We start from the raw sequence: 20,112 nt of genomic DNA on the forward strand, positions 1-20,112 counted from the left end.
ATTTTTTGTGGGGTTTTTTTTGGACAGCGCTACATTCAGCTCCAGGCAAGACGAAGCACTAAATGCAAAACTAATGTGTGAGACTAAAACAGTTATCTGTCACCCTTCAGGCAAGCTGACAACTCTGCAAAAAAATGAGTTTTTATCAATCAGATAAATCACAAGCAACTTCCTCCACCTTCCGTAAATGTCATTAGTATGCGTCACCAAAGCTGCCGCCTGCATGAATCGTTTGGATTTGCTCGGCAGTTTCTTTGATGTGGTCAGAAGAAATGACAGAAATGTTACCAAACCAGCTTACTAAGCAGGTCACTTGCCCTATTTTACCAAGTTATGCACCTAGTACCTTTTAACTTTCTCTTCTGAGTTGTATACACATGCAATTAATAGTAGCTCAGTCTGTAGGGACCTGTGTTGGGAACTGGAGGGTTACTGGTTTAAGTCCCTATACCGACCAAAGTATGGAAGTTGGTCTGGTGGCTGGAGAGGTGCCAAGTCAGAGTATTGTCCTGAGCAAGGCACTTATTCCCCACCAGCTCTGGCATGCTCCAAGTGTGTAGCAGCCCCAGTCTGTTATCTCTCCATTAGTGCATGTCCATAGCTACTGTTTGTGCATATGTGTATTTCAGGCCTATGTGTGTGAGTATCATCTCTCGCACTAACGGTGTAATCCAGAATATCCCCTCGGGGAATTAATAAAGTATGTAAATCTGAACAATTATACAATAAATCCAATAATCAGTATACTTTTAGGTTTGATTTGGTTCTTTAACATATTAACATAAACATAAGCAGCTTAAGATCTAGATTTTTTTCTTCAGATGTTGTCAAGCATTTTTCCACTATGTGTTTTGTCTGCAATTTGGTAGTCGGCCGGCTTGTTAACGGCTCAGATATCGGAGGGATTAAGCTTCAAATAAATCAAAAGAGGCAAAAATGATCCATGGGATTTGCAGGGAACTCCAAGGTGGGTTATGGGGTTGTCACTATGTCCAACACACTATACACAATGTCAATTGATCTATTCTATTTATTTAAATGTATGAAATAAAAAATAATCACACAAAAGGAAAATAAGAGACTCACAACCAAATCTGAGTAAATAAATTAAGCACCAAAAAGTTACGAGGAAAATATTTCTAATTTATCAAAAAACAGAAAACAATAAATAATTTAATCAAATGGATTATGAGCTAAATATTTTGATTAAATCAAATCCAATTTGACAAAAGATATTAAAAACTTCAATAGTCTGGGAATCATCTGCATAGACATGAAAGCAGATTAATTGATTACCTAAGACATGTTATTGAAATTACTAAAGGACTAAAGATTGATCCCTGAGGTACTCCATGAGTGAAAACACATGAGCACACAAACACCACTCTCCAAATAAGGCTTAAAAGTTTTAAAGGCTTTGTTACTGCTTCAAATTCCCTTTCCTATGCTTTATTTATAGGTTTTTATTCCATTTTTAGTGCACTTTTGTTTAGGCTCTCAGAGATTTGTTTTGCTGCTGAGAGCTATGGCATTAACAAACTTGGAACAGTTCTAATTGTTCTGATTTTCACTACCATAATTTTAACTTAGATATGATACTACAGAAGTCAAAATCAAACCATATCAATACCTGTTTCGGTATCAAAGCAACAAAAGTAGAAGTCCTAGGCAGCCAGTGTTGGCTAGTTTCCAAATATCGCAAGGACTGTAAACTCCTGCACGCCTTAATTGCACAAATACATTGGCAAACATTTTGTGCAACTAAGTCAATGTCACCTCTGTTGTCACATTCTCTGCTCTCTGTCTGTTTATACATACTATAATTTGTACATTTTAGACACATTAGACACTAATGGTCTGATTTCTTGATTAACATCCGTATGTACCGACTTTTTAGGTAAAAACCATTAACAGATTTTTGTTTTTGTAAATGTTGAGTAGTTTTGTTAAATGCTAGAAAGGCTGTTGAGAGAATATGTTGCTCTTTAGTAGAGACAAAAATCTGAAAAAAACTGCCAGCCTGATGAATATAAAATTAAGTCCAAACTTCCTTGGGCCTTTTTTCTCAGCACTGTCTCTTCTCTCTGTTTATGTCTCTATCTCCTTTTCTTTACGCCTACGAGGATCCATCTCTATACCTGCTGCCTTTCCTAATCTGACACTGACAGGACACACGAGGCTTTGAGACTTCTTGCTACGTCTGGCTCTGGTTTTTTTGGTCCCTCTGTTTAATTAATTCAAAGGGCCTCAGCAGCTCAATGACAGTCTGTAGAGACCTTTTCTCTTCGTGTTCCTCTTCCCTCGATCTCAGTGGGTTTAATGATGACTCTGACCAGATGCTAAATATTGAGCCGCTCTCAAAATGACATCAAGTGAGGAAAGACACTCATCTCTTTAGTCTAAAGGTCAAATTCAGGCAGTGGTGTAGAAGAATGTCTAATCTCCAGTGAGTGGAAATCGTCAGATCGTTAATTTCAGGTGTCTGGCATGAGCACTAATGGGAAATATTTTTGAGCACAAGGGCTCTGACAAAACTTAAACATTCTGCTACACTGCTCACTTTCAGTTCATGAGCAAAGACAAAATCTGCACCACTAGTTGAACCTATACAGATTAAGTGTGTTTTACGTCATAATCCTTGTTGGGTCACATGAATTACGAGTTTTACAGTTTCGTCTTTAGCTCTCATAACAGATGTTTCCCTCGAGGTGATTTGGTCATGACTCATGTTTTGGAGTCTCCTCCATCTGTCAAACATCATCATACCTCAAAATAGTGCAAGAAAAAAGTAGATACTTGCATAAACTATGAACCTTTGGATGGAGCAGAGTCTAATTTAAATTCTAAATATTTTATTTTAATCCCTTATTGGGAGAGACCTCTTTCCAAAAGATCAGAAACTTTGGGGCTGGCAGTACTGAACATTTCTAAATGGATGTGAATATTTGTAATTTTGGTTGCTAGATAGCCTAGTGGTTATCTTATGCGCCCCATGTACAGAGGCTTTGGTCCTCATCCCAGCGTCTGTGGGTTTTGAATCTGACCTCTCTGCATGTCATCCCCTCTCCTCCCAACTTTTTGTTTTGACAGGAGAGTCATACAAAATAGTCTATTGACAAACCCTGTGCAGCCGTGTGAAAAAATGGGCTGAATTTTTGCTTTTTTTCTGAGAATTTTCTTAACTTACAACTAGTAGGTCAGCCTGAATTTATAAATGTTTAATCAACATCAAAAGGTGGTGCCTAGGAACATCCCTAGTTGCAGGCTCACCGCCCTAGCATTCGGCTATTCGGTTCAAATCATCACCTACTCTGTCTCCCCACATTTCCTGTCTACAATCCAACAATGAAGAAATCTGAAACCTTCTATTCCTGATTGTTTTTATAATGTATTAAAAATGGCACCTTAATAAGACCCTCCACCATAGAGCAGCAAGAGAAAAGTTCAGTGTGCTAGGAGGCGCTGGTGAAACCCACAGAGGCATGGTACATGAATCAGCAAATGATGTGGCAAATTAAATTCTTGTGCAAACAGCATCAACATGTCAACACCCAGAGCTCAGAGAAAGTGGGGCTCATGGCCGCGAACAAACACATTTAACCATCCCGCACAAAGTTAGGAGAGGATATGTGACGCACAAGCAAACGTTTAGGGAAGACTAATTCTTAAAGACACTCTGTGAGCATGTCGCTGCCAGAGAAATTAACAAATAGAAAAGATCCAGCCTGTGGATAAAGGCAAAATAAGGTCAGCTCAGACACCTGGCATCTACAGTCTACACACTCAAACACTCATTTAAAGCCTTTTCCTAAATTTAAATACCATTTATCTTGCAAAATAATAGACAAATTCTTTTGCATATTGGTTTAGGCATCTTAACAGGTAAAAATATTCAGTCTTAAAATACTATAATTGACTTATAAAACCCACACTGCAGTGTAATTGTACACTATTAAAACACCCACACTACCAGAAACGATATGAAGCTCACTCTTAATGGGTGTGTGCATGTTCACAGCTGAAGAAAAAGTTATGGTCCCCTGTGATTAGCGTAGAGTGGGTGAGGAGATCTGTAGCCTTCAGGTTTAATCAAGCGTCTCAGCAGAGAGTGTGGTGAAGACAGTCGGCTCGAATCGTGTCATTAACATGATCAGCCCGTAGTCAGAACGTCTGTGCTGCTCTCCACTCTCAGTCCTCTTCCATTACTTTCAGTACTTTTTCATTTCACTCTCATGGTCTCTCACTCGCACCAGGGGGTTTCCTCCTCAACTTTCCGCCAACCTACTCATACTTGTTTCCTCAAATTTGTGTCACTGTAACCCAAAACTATCACTCTAATCCTGGTTAATGGCATTGAACCAGTAGCATCCTGCCAAGTAAAGCTAAGCCTATTTTTTTAGATAAGCGCAGGATTTTGATCATTTTTGGCTTAAAGTTATTGAGTTAGAAGAAGAGGAAAGACTCTCAATGACTTCAAGCAAAAACACAACTGCTCATGATCTTGAATCAGTGAAAGTCAACTAAATGTTGATTATTAAGAAAGAGGTCGGTGCGGTGGGGAAAATGTGGACGGAAATGGTTTTGAAATGAAGATAATCTGCAGAGTAAAGGTACAGTCACATTGTATTTATGGCCTATAGATCAGTTTCCCTTTCCCTCAATCTTATTTCAGACAGGAACACTCTGGTCATAAATTTAACAGTTTTATTGCAGAAATGGAAATACCGTTTTGCTTGGCGTTGAAGGCTCTGCTCGAAGGTTGCTTCTATGGGTTAGCTGAGCAGCATGCTACAGCTTTCCCCAGAGCGCAGTGCTTAACCCCTTACAAAAGGTGAACCACAGGCTCGAGGCAGAAAGGAGGCAGCTGGAGCGATGGAGGCAAAGCTTTGCCAGCAGCAGCTGAATGTGTAGCATTGGAGCAGTGAGACAGGAAGTTGGGTTTAAATGGTCCGTCTTGACGTTAGAATGAGCTGTGATTGGTGTGTGTGATTACAACAGTGATTCAGTCAGATGGCTGTCGGCTGATTACAGCTAAGGCGTGTGACCTGCATGAACTAACGCAGAGCTTTATTTCTATTGCGCCAATTCATGACAAATGTTATCTCACATAGACACTTTACAGGAAGAGCAGGTCTAAACCGTACTCTTTGTTATATTGACAAATTTAGCACACGTTTCCTTTTTCACAGTGATTTCAAAGTTCATTGTTTGTTTGATAAAGAGAGACTATAGTATTGTACCGTATTTAGTCTTTATATTCAATAAATAATCTTCATTTAAATGTGAATATTCTATCTTATGCCTTCAGTGTTTCCCCTAGGTTTAGAGCTCTGGGGGGGGGGGGGAGTCGGGAGTCAGACACCGCCACAGATACTAAAAGGGATCATGATGTTCATGTGTTTCTTTAAATGACAGCAGTCATTATAGCAACTGAACAATTATTTGAACTTGTAACCGTCTGTCCAGCTTAGTTTTTGTTCCTGCGTCTCCCGTTTCTGAGCGCACCTGAATGCATCTCTCATTGTCTGAGTAACCCTGAATGCAGCATGCTCACAGCGCATCCCCTGAGTAACGGCAGAGAGAGAGACAGAAAAGAAAAGTCTGAAGTAAGCTTGGCCATCAAGGGGGGTGGGGGGGGGGGTGCCATTGGGGGGAGCGGGCCGCCCCCCTAATATAATGGTAGGGGAAACACTGGCCTTTATTAATTTGACCTGTTTAAGCAAATGCCAATAAACCACAAAAAAAAGCAATGAAGATTCATCTGGATTTGATAATTGTTGGAAAAATATGAGTTAATTTAAGAACTCAACAAAAAATGTAAAAATTCTACATAACAACTTTCAATCTGGATTCTCTTGTTTTAGCAAAATGTAGTTCTGAGACAGCTGGTTTCCTGAGCTGTTGACTACAAACTGTTTTCTAATGTATTTGAGGCAACAGGTCTTGTGTAGTTCAGTTAGCTTAGCCGCGCTCACAGCTGCTAACTAGCTAATGCAGTTCAAGACAGTTGCGTTCTTTAGGCTGGTTTAGTTAGCTTTAGCTTGGCCTGCAGCTGCTAACGTTTTTTCATCCCGATATTGAAAGTCTTTCTTTCCGGTGGCTTGGACTCTTTGGTTAAATATTAAGGAACAACTAATTTCAAATCTAACTTATATTGCTTCTTCTGACTCATAGACACCTTCTCTGAGCTCTACACCTCATAACAGAAGCACATTTTAATATCTGAATACCGTGTTGTTTTTTCAGAATCCCACCTGTCTGATGGCTTGCAGTAGCTTGCCGTAGGAGTACACGATGACGCAGAACGGCAGGACCAGGCAAAATGTGAACAGGCAGATGATGTAGGAGATATTGTTTGCCGTCTGGGTCCTCCAGTCCACCGAGCAGGTGGTTCCAGGACCCTCTGGGCCGTAACTGCTCCAGCCCAGAAGAGGGGGTACAGTCCAGGCCACGGAGTAGAGCCAGGAGAAGGAGATCCCTATCAGCGCTGGGCGAAAATTTCGTCCGTCGGCGACTGTGGTTGCCATCATGGTGCAGTAACGCTCATAGGACAGAACGGCGAGGGAGATGAGGGAGACGATGCCTGAAGAAGAACAAAAAAAACAACAGGTGTGTAACAAAATACTGTGGCATATTTTGGCACAGAGATAAGCTGAAAACATCGGCTACCATATAAAGTAAATCTCAAAGTACCATTCTTTGGGATAAAAGGAGGAAAGAAACATTGAGCAGATTTCTCTGAATGTGAGCATCTGTTCAAATTCACTCCAAGATAATTGCAAAGCTGCTTTTTGATGATGATTGAGGCTCGTGCTCCTTATGAGGGTTTTGTTGAAAGACAACAGAGGTGTTCAAAGAATAACATCGGCTAGAAAAACAGACAAAAGGAATTAGAAAAAAAATCTTTGTCTTCTGAGATTTTAAATTGATTCATAACTTGACAAGTCAGTCACTCCCTGCAAAGTGCTCAGGCTAGCTCTTTAACTCAGCAGAGCCAAAATAAATTCAGCCAGTCTCACAGAAGACTGGAGTAGATCCTGAAGTATGTACTCATTCAAAAATAGACTTTGAATCCATGGATCCATGAATAGATCTGAATAGAAAATAGATTCTGAATCGAATCGTGACCCCAAGAATCAAAATCGAATGGAATTGGAGACACCCAAAGATTCCCAGCCCGAAAAGGAATCATGATACGTCACATTCATTTCTTGTACAAAAAAGGTTAATTAAAAGTAGTTTCACCACACTTGCATTTCAGACCAGTCTGTTTTCAGCAGTTTGATTTCCAGCCTTTAAATAATCGTTTTCCTCTTGATTCATCTGCACACAGTTTTCTTGATTACTTTCTTTACCATCCTTGTTGCGTCTTTTTATAGACAATCCTTTTTAATAATCCTCATTACAATTCTTAGGGCTGAAAATGACCAATGATAATGTCTGATTGTCCGCAATGCGAATAGATTCCCTGTACTATGATCTTAGACTAATCCTCACATCTGAAAACCTGGACCAGTCAAATATATAACTTTTTTTGTTTCCTCTTGGAAAATGACTGTAAATATAATAATGGATTATCAATGTAGTTGCCCAATCTCTGTTCTAGCTCCAATGTTTATTTCGAGTCAAATGCGGATCGAACTAAAAGCCTGTTTTTTGTTTGTTGTGGTTTTCAACGAGCTAATCATCATTAAGTTTTCATCCGTTAACTGTCCTCACACTGGAATAAACAAGCCAAATAACAATGATTATCCTGAGAGCAGGGAAGGAGGCAGCAGTCTTTTCTACATGTTAATTGTTTCATCGATTAATGTGTCCTGTTGAATAAATTGTTCCGGAAATGACTTAATCTTAAATCAGAGCTAATCAACGCAAACAGAGAGCTAAAGTGCCGGTCCAGGGCCACTTCACCTCCATTACTCTGAGTCCTTCAAGTTCATAGCCTTTGATTACTGACAATCAGTGCACCTTAGTGCCAAATGAAGGCGTCTGATTGGCTGACACTGTGCTGTGTCAGATGCTAACAGGTTGTTGGGGTCGTTGGTGCATGTGTCGAGAGAACAGGAGAGAGTAAGATTGTGAGAGTCTTGAGAATTTTGGAAATAATTTCTGTGATTATCAGCGTAAATGCATGTGTGTGTGTGTGTGTGTGTGTGTGTGTGTGTGTGTGTGTGTGTGTGTGTGTGTGTGTGTGTGTGTGTGTGTGTGTGTGTTTGCAGGTAGATAAAGAGGCAGTAAGAGCTCTCTTGATTAATGACTGGAGCACTCTTGCTTGATAAAGCAGTGGGGATGTTGCAGGTCTACTCTTTCAGGTCAGAAAGAAACTTCATATGCATGCTGTGAATAAAACACGGTATCGAAGGGACTTTTATCCTGGGATTACGCCAACATACATTTACCTCAGGAGCTGAAACTTTACCCACGTTATAAGCATCCAGCATTGTATCACTATAGGTGAGTTTTAAAATGAGAATCAGCATTAACAGGTCAGCTTTAACTAATATTACACAACGTTAGCACCATTAGATATAAGATAGTTTAAAGAAGGAGGGGGGGGGGGGGGGGTGCAGATAGCCTATAGCGGTTATGTCGGGCGCCCTATGTACAGAGGCTTTAGTCTTTGTCGCCGTGGGTTTGAATCCGACCTCGACCCTTTACTGCATGTCATCCCCCACTTTCTTCTTCCAAATGCTTCCTGTCTCTCTTCAGCTGTTCTATTTAATAAAGGCAAAAAAATGGCCCAAAAACACAAGTGAACAGATTGAATCTGAGGCGTTATGAGGGCCATATTTGTTTTATCCTTGTTTAAAGAAATTGCCTCTAACAATCTGAGACTTTTCTGTTTTTCATCTACTTACAAACTTTTACAAGGTCCCACACGTTGCTGGTCACAATGGTTCATTTGCCAAATAAGTAGAACTGCCCTCCAGAAATCCCTCCAGGGTTTATTTTAAAGTTGCAGTTAATTACTTTGGGTCACTTGTTTGTAGTAAAACAACCTTAACATTCAAAATATCTACATTTTTGGTTTCTAGATTGCTCATAACGTCAATTTAAGTTCCTGTTTACCCAATAACAGAACAAGATAGTTGTTGTTTTTTTTAAAATCAAACAGTCTTTATTTAATTAAAGGGAAACTGGAGCATTTCTTCATCACATTAACTATTCATGAATAAATAAAAACACAGACTAAAAGCTGAATTAATTCATCCCTAAAATACTCAGGGGCCGCACAGCAAGCCTTACGCTCAACACTGACGAATATAATCACTTTATAAAATGTGTACACAAATGTGTTGTCAGTAATTTGCCTATTTACACTTCCAGCACACTCAGCCTTTTCAAATGAAAGGCTTTATGGGGAAAGTTTCAGAGACAGTTTTGCCAAAGTAGCAAACCAAAAAAATGATGAAATATTTGGAAAATGTATAACAAAGGAAAATGCATGTGTGTATGTGGGTGTGAGTTAAAGAATAATGAAAGCTGTGTCCCCTCCTGCCTGGGTCAGTGAATTTTCTTTAACATGAACGGTCTGCTGCCTCAGCAACCCGACAGCCCGTCTGAACAGCGACCATTTTCCCTCTCATTTCCTGTAATGATTGCACAGTCTGTACTCTGAGCCTGGTGGGGATTCAGGGGGAACGTATCGGTCCCCACTGCTGGCTTTGATTCAAACCAAACATGACCCACTTTGATTCTGAAACATGCATTTTAATGGGTTTTCCACCTGAGGCCAGATTCCTCCTCACCTAACTTGGTACTGGAGCAGAAAACGTTTACGACCCAGCGTCCTGAGCCTGAGTCAGCAGAGGAGCTAATCATCTATTATTGTCTCTCTTCTGCACTCTTTCTTTCTCCATCTCATCTCACCCTTATCCTCTCCCTCTCTTTGTCTATCTTTTTTCATTTGTATCACCTTCTTTCTTTCTCTCATGTTTCAGATCCAACTGAAGGCCATATAAACCATTTTTTCCAAATATTGCCAAGATGCTGCAGACTTCCAGCGCACAAGGATTGTGTTCAACATGCACCAACAAGTAAGCAAGTCACCATGTTTATGTTGGCATTTTGTAGAAATCCAATACCGTTAACTAAATAATCTGAGGAAGGGATTTCCCCAGCTTGAAATGTCCCGGAGAAAAACGATCTTTCAGGAATTAAATTGACATTTTCATGAGTCTGCATTGCAAGAACTTCAGACAACAGTGTGATGGGATGAAAGGGGATACAATTTCACACATCTGCAACTAATAAGGGCTGAACCTGACTCAGTGTATTTTCAGTCAAACAGGATTTTCCAGTTGAAAACAAAGATTTCACTGTTTGTTTCTTTGTCAGCCAACAGGAGTCTCATGTTTTACCTTTCGTGTTTATCAAAGTTTGCCACAAGTGCTGGATGTCTGACTGAACTTTTTCAAAGTTTGAAGGATGAAAATATAGTTTTTTTAAAGGCACAGTATTTAAATTCCACAGCCAGGGGGCTTCTCACACAAAACAACGACAAAAGAAGATGTCAAGGCCGGCGAGAATCGTGGGAGTGATTCTCTCTGCCGCTCCACCCCCCACCTCCGATGAAAATGACAAAACGGGCGAAACCGACCTGAGGGAAGAGAATATGTTTACCGACGATGTATCAGAGTATAATTTTCATGACGTTTTTATCACAGCAGCACATACAGCAACAGTACGATAGCTTTGAGTAGCAGTTCCCGCTTCCTGTGGCGTAACATTTTCAGCCATTTTCGTTTCACCATTGCACTGTTTTAGATAAACATAATTTACTAACTTTTCATAATTTTGTTCATTTTTAAAATGCATGTTTTATATATAACATTTTGCACGGACTTGCTCCTCCTCCTTTGAAGGATTTTATAAAGCTGAAGTCTGCCAGTGGGATCGGCACCGCACTGTGAGGTCCCACACAGACGCACTACATTCAGACAAACTGTTCTGTCACTCAAAGGAACTAAATATTGGAATATTCTCCCACTCACAATAAGAGACTCACAAACATGTGCAACCTTCAAAACACACCTCAAACAGTGGATAAAAGAAAACCAAGTCTGTGACCACCTTTAACCTTTAACCTTTAACCTCTATTATTATGTCTTGTGTCACTTGTGCCTTTGTATTTGTATTTTATTTGTAATTTGTCTTTCTCTGTTACCTGCCTATAGGGACAACAGATGGAAACTAGCACTTCTGCTATAATCTGGCATTTTTACAGCTGTTCATTAATATGCACTGTCCCTAACAAATAACTAAAATAAAACATTCGGGTTTCCATGGCAACACTAATCATGTCGTGTCAATCATGACCGGCCACTACAAAACACGGGGCGTTAAAACTATACAATTAAGGATTTATCTGGTTTTGATAACTGATGGAAATATTACAGGTAATGTAACAAAAACAAAATATGTAACATAGGTTTAGTCCATTTGATCAATTAATTTACATATTTGAGTGTCAAATTGTTTACATATTACACCTTCACTAGTTTTTATACTTTCATCAAAATGATGTAGGAACATGTTTTTCTATCTCTTTTTCAAATCATTTTTGGGCCTTTATGTTGATAGGAAAGTTATAGAGAGACTGGAAATGTGGGGAGAGAGATTAGGGGACGACATGCACCGAACGTTTTCAGATTCAGGGCGAGGACGGTTGCCTCTGTACATGAGGCGCCTGATCTAACATGAGCTGAAGCAGCGGCCTGAAGTCTCAAACATTTCAGAGTTGATTTGTTTTGAGGCTCGATTTGTAACTTTTACAACCTGCCGTGTTGCACCTCCAGCTTTCCTGTCTGTACAATGTCACACCTGTAACATCCTAGTACCATGTCCAAAAAATGCAACAAACATGGCGTCTGCTTGACTAGACTTGAATCATAATAGAATCAAAAAGCAGGACTAAATGAGGGAGGGAGGAGACCACTCTTGTTCCAGCCGTAGTGACGTGATGTCGCTCGTCCTAACAGGCCCCTGGCTACACGCTGCAGTGGCTCCCATGTTGTCTGGATAATTGCTGCACAGCGAACAATGTCTCATTAGTGAATTAACAAATTAAGTGGATTCCATCTCGTATAGGCAGACGGAGAAATAAAGGGTTTGAAATGTTGTTGTTTTTCCTCTCCAGTGCTGATGACCTGAGTAAGATCCATTCTGTTTCATTGAGTGTCCCAGTTTCTGTCCCCAGACTGAATGCTTTCAAGAAACAGATTGAATATTAGTGATGGATTTAATTCGTTTGTTTTTTTGTTGTTAAACTTGGGTAGGGTATACAGGGAGGGATATTTTGAAACAGAAGGGACGAATTCTGGTTCAGCATCAGACTCGTTAGAAACAGACTCCTCAAGCAGCGCAGGAAGCTCGTTATAGGCAGTTACCAATTTTAGAAAAATGCTTCAATGAATTGAATGAACGACTTCATTTAATTGTGTTCTGTTTTGTTTAGGTTGCTTATCCAGCTCATCAGTTACTCTCAGCCAGTTAAATTGCCATCATTAAGAGCAAAGACATCATTATGTAACCGACTCTATTCTCCTAGCTGGGCGGGGGGTTATCACCTAACACAAAGCGGCAACCTCCGTTGTAGTAAAATGTGGAAAAGCAAAAAAAATAAAAAAAACTGCAGTTCCTCAAGCGTCCACTTGAGGCTCACTTTGAAAGCAAAGGAATCCCTGTGAGGCCCCGGCATGAATAAACATGTTCACAGCCTGGTTCCAAAAAGTTTTAGATTTTATAGCACATTACTCGATTAGTTGAAACTAAAAAAATAAATAGTTTTAATAATACACCTTGTCGTCTAGCAGAGGGGGAAGCATTATACATGGTATAGTGATAACAACTCTTGAGCTTTTTAATAATCTGATGACATCTGAAGTGGATTGAGAACATTTTATTGTTAGAAGTTATGGTTATAAAATGCTCCTGAAGAGAGTGAAATAATAACTTATTCCAGGTCGTTTGATGCTTTCTGTTTCCTTTTACGCTTCGATGAAAGACGCTTTAAAACACTTCCATGCTACTTTGTGATCTCTGCCGAGACCTTGAGTTGGTCTTTGAGTTTCCAAGTAATGATTGATGTAGTGCACTTCAGCTCTTTAAATTGACTTCTAATCCAGAGCTGTTTGTCCTGAACAAAAGTCCTAATCAAACACCACTGAACAAGAGAAATGTTATTTGTGCACTTCACTTCCTTTCTAACTTCAGAAACAAACGGTAACACTGTGACGCTGCTTGCACACAAAGCATGGGCTCAGCTATCGCACTCATTTAATGCTCTGAGCACGGAGGTACCATAGCTAAATATGAACTCTAAAGAGGAGCTGCCATTCAGGCTCCAACTCCTCCTCGGGCAGCGTGTTTGGTTCCAGTTCAGAGTCTGCAGAGTTGAGACTTCTAAATGCACAATGATCATATTCAACCAGTGCAATAAAGATGAATCTTTTACACACTCAGGCTGTTAACGATAATACGGCTGACGCAAAGTATTATTTTGATTTGCCAAACATCTAATTTCTTTAATTTGAATTCCAAGAGTAATCGTCAGAAAAGTCACATTTAAAGTATAATTAAACACTTTTCTAATTTGACCAATGACGTTCTTAACTCACAATCTTCACTTGTGTCTTTTACGCCTCTTCTTCTTCTACTCCTGCTAATGACGTCCGACAAGAGAAGCCAAATAGAAATCGCCCTCTGCTAGTTAAGAAAGAGTATCACATTATATATTTTAATCGTATCAAGAGGTAGTTACATTCCTGCTATATATCAAACTAAATCAATCTCTGCTCATGTGTAATAATTAAATATTTCAAGCTTTCAATCAGCCATAATCAGGCTGATTTAACTTGACCCTTTGGGTTATTTCTGGAAACCTTCAAACTGGCCCTCACGTTGTCCTCTCCCTCCACTATCTGATCAATCCTGACCAAACTGTCATCAATCATTCACCACTCACATAAATCTTTGATGCTTGGGTTCCCAAGGTTGTTTTTAGAGAGCCAATGAGCAGGTCCAGTTCAGAATTCAATCTGTGAAGTTTCTCATTGAGGTTTTCAGTGAGGCCTAAAATCTTCTTTCATACACTTTTGATGTTATTGATTGTTACTACTGTTTATTCTGCAGAGCCTTCTGAACATTCAGCACTCATAAAAGTGAAAAGTTTTCAGGTCATGGATAAACTGCAAATTAGATCTAAATCGTGCATGACTCATTACAGAGTGAATGCCAGCTTTTTTGGAAGATGTGCTTCTGGCATTCCTGGTTCAATTGGAAAGCTGTTGGCGTCGTCTGTGGCTGCATGGTGGAGTTAAAGAGGGATTTAGTCTGAATCCTTCAATTTGATGAGGGAAAGATAGAATACAGGGTGCGGGGTCAAAATGTTTCTGAGGATAGGACACAGCCATTGTACAGTTGTAAGTCCAGACTTCAGAAAACTACTACTTTTAGATCAAAACGTGCTTACTGTGAGTCCCAACTCTAGAAATGAAACAAAACGATTTCAAAGCAACTTTTCCTGCATGGCTCAGACTCCATAGATAAACAACAGTTTTAAGATTGATAGCATTTTACTGAGTCCTGGCTCCATCGATAAAAAAATGACCAAAATGAGAACGATAACTCTTTACGGTGAGTCCTGAATCTAGAAAGAATTGAACTGATATGAGACTAACTTATTCTTCAAGTCCAGACTCCATCGAGAAAAAAAAACTGTTTTAAAAGCAACAATACCTTTCTACTAAGACTGCATAGTGAAAAGAGAAACAGCAGCTTACTGCTAAATTCCACCAGATGTGTGTTTAGTCCGTCTCAGCTCTGCCACAGGATCGGAGCTGAAGTCAGTGTGTGTGCTCTCTGCAGGGCGATTGAATTGAACACGTTTTCTGCGGTTAATAACAATGACCTTATGTGTTTTTGTTGCCGTGTTTCTAAAGGGGGTTTATCTCTGCTGTTGTGCCTGAATCTGTAATCACTGCAGAAACTTCTTGGTCTCGGGGGTTCCCAACTGTTCTGCAGAGCTGCTCCCGTGCTGCGCTGTGAGAGAGCAGCCTGTGGGTGTTGACGGACGAGGGAGCGCAGAGCCGTAACAGAGCGGAGCTGACACGCAGCGACAATGCACACACATCTAGTGGAAGTTCTGTGTTACTGCAAGTCCAGACTCCATAGAGAAAAATACTGATTCAAGAGCAACGCCGTCTGACTGTGCCTTGCTGGCATCCTAGACTCTAGAGAAACAACACTTTACTCAGTCCAGTCTAGATAGAAATCAACTGATTGAAGGACCAAACTGTCTGCAAGTCCAGACTTCAGCAATACAATTTTATTTTTAGAGCAACAAAACATTACTACATGAGAGAAAACAACTTGTATAAGAGCAACAATATCTGATCAGTATGTACTTTCCTTTTTTTCTATGTAGTTTTTATAAATATGTACGCCAATAAAGACAAAACTAAACCAAATCAGGACAAAAATAAACTGATTTTAGAGCAGCAACACTTGACTGCGAGTCCAGACTCCAGATAAAAAAAAAGAGCATCAACAGCTCACTGTCCCTTTCTGTACGTCCAGACTCTAGAGAAAACAACCAATTTAAACAAAATCAGCTAACTTGAAACGGCAGACTTCAAGGAGAAAAGTTAGGATTCAAGAGCAGCGATGCATTCCTGCAAGACCGAACTCCATTGAGAAAACAACAGATTTAAAAGCGTCACCAACAACACCTCACTGCACTTCACTGCCAGCGCAGACTCCAGAGAGGAACAGCTTATTTGAGAGCGACAACACTTTGCCGCACGTTACTGCTGGGCCCGACTCTGGAGATAAAGAAAATTGATTTAAGAGCAACAACTCTTTACAGCCAGTCCACCCTCCAGAGAGAACACAATTGATTTTAGAGCAACAACAACACCTTGCTTGAACCCCAGGCTCCGAAAAGAAAAAGCACAGAATTAAAAGCAGCGACGCATTTCTGCAAAGTTCAAACTCCACCGATCAAAACCAGGTTTTAAAGCAGCACCACGACTGCCCGAGTCCAAAGAGAGCAGATTTGAGGGCAGCAACATCTTATCGCATGTCACAGGCAGACCTGAATCCATGGAGAGAAAAAAATGAAGTGCAGCAGCACTGGACGCATTTATTCTTCATGGTTTGGGAAAGTTTTTATATTTTAAACTTTAAGTAAACATTTTGATTTGAAATAAACTACACAGAGTTCTTAGTGGACCTCACTTTCTGTCCAGACTTCAGAGAGAAATCCACTGATTTTAGAGCAACAGCCCTTTACTGTCAATCTACACTCAGAAGAAAAGAGAGAAACAACGTGCACCTTACTGCTAATCATAATTCCAGAGAGAAAGAATTTAATTTAAGAGTGACAACACTTAGCTAATGTTTCATGCTTTAGCCAATACGTTTTTAAAACTTTAATGCCAATAAGCCCTCTGATTTTAACTTATTTGTATTCTGTTCTTGAACCCCTGACTCCAAAAAGAAAAGCTCTGATTTGAATGCACTAAGGGCTACACTCACACTATAGGCACAGTTGCTCTCGTACCGTGCTGAAGTATGATTATCTCCAGTCCCCCCCCGCTCCAAGCTTAACCAGGCCTGAGAACGGTAACCTCTGTACGTCATCACGTTGTGCTGCCAGAGTGAACCGGAACCGCCACTCCTGGACTTTTTGCACCAAATGTGGAGCTAGAATATTTGCAGTTTGCATGATCAGGTTGGAATTCATAGACTTTACTTCTTTTAGCGCTTCGAGATCCGATCATCACTAAAGTGCATGTCTTACAAGAGAGATGATAAAAACTCTTCCAACCGTGCCAGGGCTCAGGAAGTGTATGGAGCACTCACACTAGTCAAACAAACTGGACTTTGGGGGGTCAAATGTGCTCAGGCACAGTAAGGATTGCCGGGTATAAGTGTGCCCCAAAGCATTCTTCCAAGTCACCTTACTGCTCACATCCAAAGAGAACAGAAACAGACACTTTACTGCACCTCAGAGCTCTACAAGTCTGGATTCAAGAGAGAAAACCTTACCGCCTTACTTACCTTAGACTTCAAAGACGATAATAATCATTTAAGTGCAGCAATGCCTTCCTGCAGGTCCAAACTCCACAGAGAAAAAAAGACAGTTTTAAACCGGCATGTATAACACCTTCCTGCTTTTTTTCCTGCAAGGTCCAGACCCCAAAGAGAAACCAACACAAATTGGAGTGCACAAATACTTCCCTTGAACCCCTAACTTCAAAGGGAAATGCTCTGATTCAGGATCTCCAACGCTTTTCTGCAAGTCGAGACTTTAAAGAGACGACCACAGATTTTAAAAGCAACACCAACAACACCGTACTGCCCGAGTCCAAAGAGGGAACTACTGAATTATAGGCAAGAACACCGTACTGCCCCTCAGAGCTCCAAAAGTCCAGACTCCAGAGGAAAGAAAACTGCTGATTTAGGAGAAACCACATGAACACTTTAGTTCATCCTGGAGTACTTCAGACAAAACAAAAACAACTGATTTAAGATCACCAACAGGTCCTACTTCAAGACCTGACCTTAAAGAGAAGACCAAGAGATTTAAAAGCTAAACTAACACCTCTGACGGAGAATAGAATACTGTGCTACACTTAATTAACAAATTGATTATACTCTACAACTGCACTCAATAACAGGGTCCCTTGAATAAAAAGAGAGGACGCTGAATGCTGACAAGCACGTCAGCCTTAATCATTATTTCTGCCTTTTTGTTGCTCCAATGGAAAGAAAATAAGGATCCTGGTTCCTCAGCAGAAGGCTTAGATGTATCGATCCCTGGTGATGATTAGATTGATTCCACCTTAACTACAACATCAGGAGCTCTGTTAAACAATACTGTGTACACATTTGAACAACTTCTAGGTCCACTAATAAGAAATGAACTAGGGCAGATTTCTTCTGGAATATGTTCAGAAATGCTTCATTAAAATGTATAATCTTTGTTTCCTGCGTACATGAAAGTCTCCTCTGGGAGAACTCTAACTTACAGTTTGAAACATTTCTGTTTCATATTATTTTTAACCCCGAAGGAAAGTCAGTGTGCACGCAGTACAGTATGATGGACGTTATCTGCAGTGAACAGCACATTCCCTGTAAACTTAACGGGATTAAAATTCAAATTAATTGCAAAATGAAACGGTTTCAACAGGATTATAATCATGTGCATGTTTAGAGGGAGTTTTGTGTGGTTTTGTGTGGGACGAATGAAATGCTGTGACTTCAGTGCAAATCGTTAAAGATCGTGCAGTGGTCACATTTGGAGACGAGACTTTAAACACGCTCAACAACACAAACTGATTAAAGCAAAGGAAACACGGACGGATTTGTACAGATTGTGTGATTGGCAGATGAAGTTAAGCATAATGATCAACTGTTATAAGTGAACAAACACACACGTTTATTTATTTAGTAAATAACCTGGAACATCTTAAAGTCATAAGACTTTAAATAACACGTGCCAAAGAAAAGAAAACAGCTGCTTACCCAAACATGCGTTCACAAACCCATACCAAACGCACCCAGCGCGTCCGATCAGCCACCGCCCCTGGGTGCTGGCCGCGAAGCTGAACGGGGTGCCCAGCACGCTGACCATCAGGTCGCTCGCGGAGATGCTCACCAGCAGGAGGTTCATGGGCGTGCGCAGGGCACGGTACCGGCAGAACAGCGCGAGCACTAGGAAGTTTGTGAGGAAGCCGAAGGTGCCGATGAAGCCGAGGCACACCGCCACCACAAGGTGCCCCCTCGGGCTGAGGGTCTGAGGAGGCAGAGACCCGGGCACCTGCTCGTACGCGTCAGCCGCCGCTACTGTAGCCGCCGCTGCCGTGCTTCCAGCTCCTCCTCCGGTACAGTGCGCACAGCTTAGGCTCAGGTTGCAAACGATCATTCCGGGCTGAAGTTTGGACCACCTCCTCCCCCCCCCCCCACCCGAAGTTTGCACCGACCACCCGGTAACGGTGCTGCACTTTCGGTCAGCCCATCTAGTGAAGCGAGGGCGCACGGGGAAGCCCTGTATTGCACAGCGCGCGCATATGGAGGCTTCAATTAGGCTGTAAAAGAAATGTGCAACCGCTCAGCTTTACAGTCCAACAGAGCTGCTTTGCAAATGAATGATGATTTAAAGAGCAAGTAAAAGTGTCATGTTAGACCCGCCCCTCCGCCGTGCCGTGCGCTCCCGGTCCGGAGAGGTGCGCGTGAGCTTTTATCACCCACAGCCCTTTTTTTTTTTTTTTTTTTTTTTTCCGCGCTGAGGGACACAAACCCTGGACGTGGCTGCGGTGTGTGTATATGTTCAACAGCATGCATGTGTGTATAGTCTCAAACCACTTAAAGACCATCAATGAAAGCACCGCATTGAACAACGTTTTAGATGATTGAACATGCTGCAGAACATTGAGGGCATTTAAGCTGTGTGACAGTTACAACATTAACATGACAAAGGCTTTATGGACGATAAAAACATGACTCATGAATATTTAATTACAATAAATTACAGTTTAGAGCAGAAGACAGAATCAATAAAATCAATAAAGCAATGAAGACCACGAGATCAGTCTTTAACCCAAGAGGTGGTCATTATTTCAAATTAATTACATTTCGACAACAGGTACAAAAGTTGGGTTATTTATGGGTTCATTGGGTATAAGAGATACAGATACACTGCCCTACAAAGGCAAAAGACCTTAACTCGCCAGAGTGTAGAACTGAGATAAATGACTTTAAAGTCTTTTTGTTGTCCAGCCAAATGAGTTGCAGGCAGAATATTGGAAATGTCCCAATTCTTTGTTTTTTTAATGAGGTTATTAATGTTCATAAAAATCTTTAGCTCAAACATGACCTTTGACCCTTATTTGGAAGTTAAGGTACTCTGCCATTGCATTGCCTGTACAATAATAACGGGGTCATGCCAAGGCAAAAGGCAGTAACTTCCATTTGATAGATGCCTTGGTTGCTGATCACTATATTAAATCAGTATATGATAATAATGATAACATACATGAAATCTAGTGATCATGGCACAATTAAGTGCTTGATGACAGATATTAAAACAAAGGCATAACGCTTTAA

General features: G+C 40.7%; 1 protein-coding gene across 1 annotated transcript in view; it reads right to left on the reverse strand.

Moving 5' to 3' along the window:
- tmtopsb (teleost multiple tissue opsin b) overlaps window positions 1–18,960 on the reverse strand; it is a 34,002-nt gene extending 15,042 nt beyond the window's left edge. Inside the window, exons 1-2 of the mRNA XM_061064783.1 lie at window positions 18,532–18,960; window positions 6,255–6,583 (exon numbers count right to left, since the gene is read on the reverse strand). Of these exons, the coding sequence (XP_060920766.1) occupies window positions 6,255–6,583; window positions 18,532–18,931 (729 nt within the window). The 5' untranslated portion in view covers window positions 18,932–18,960. The remainder of the gene's footprint in view (window positions 1–6,254; window positions 6,584–18,531) is intronic.
- Window positions 18,961–20,112: the final 1,152 nt, after the last annotated feature.

This window comes from Labrus mixtus, chromosome 19 (assembly GCF_963584025.1).
Source record: "Labrus mixtus chromosome 19, fLabMix1.1, whole genome shotgun sequence".
In the NCBI taxonomy this organism is placed as follows: domain Eukaryota; kingdom Metazoa; phylum Chordata; class Actinopteri; order Labriformes; family Labridae; genus Labrus; species Labrus mixtus.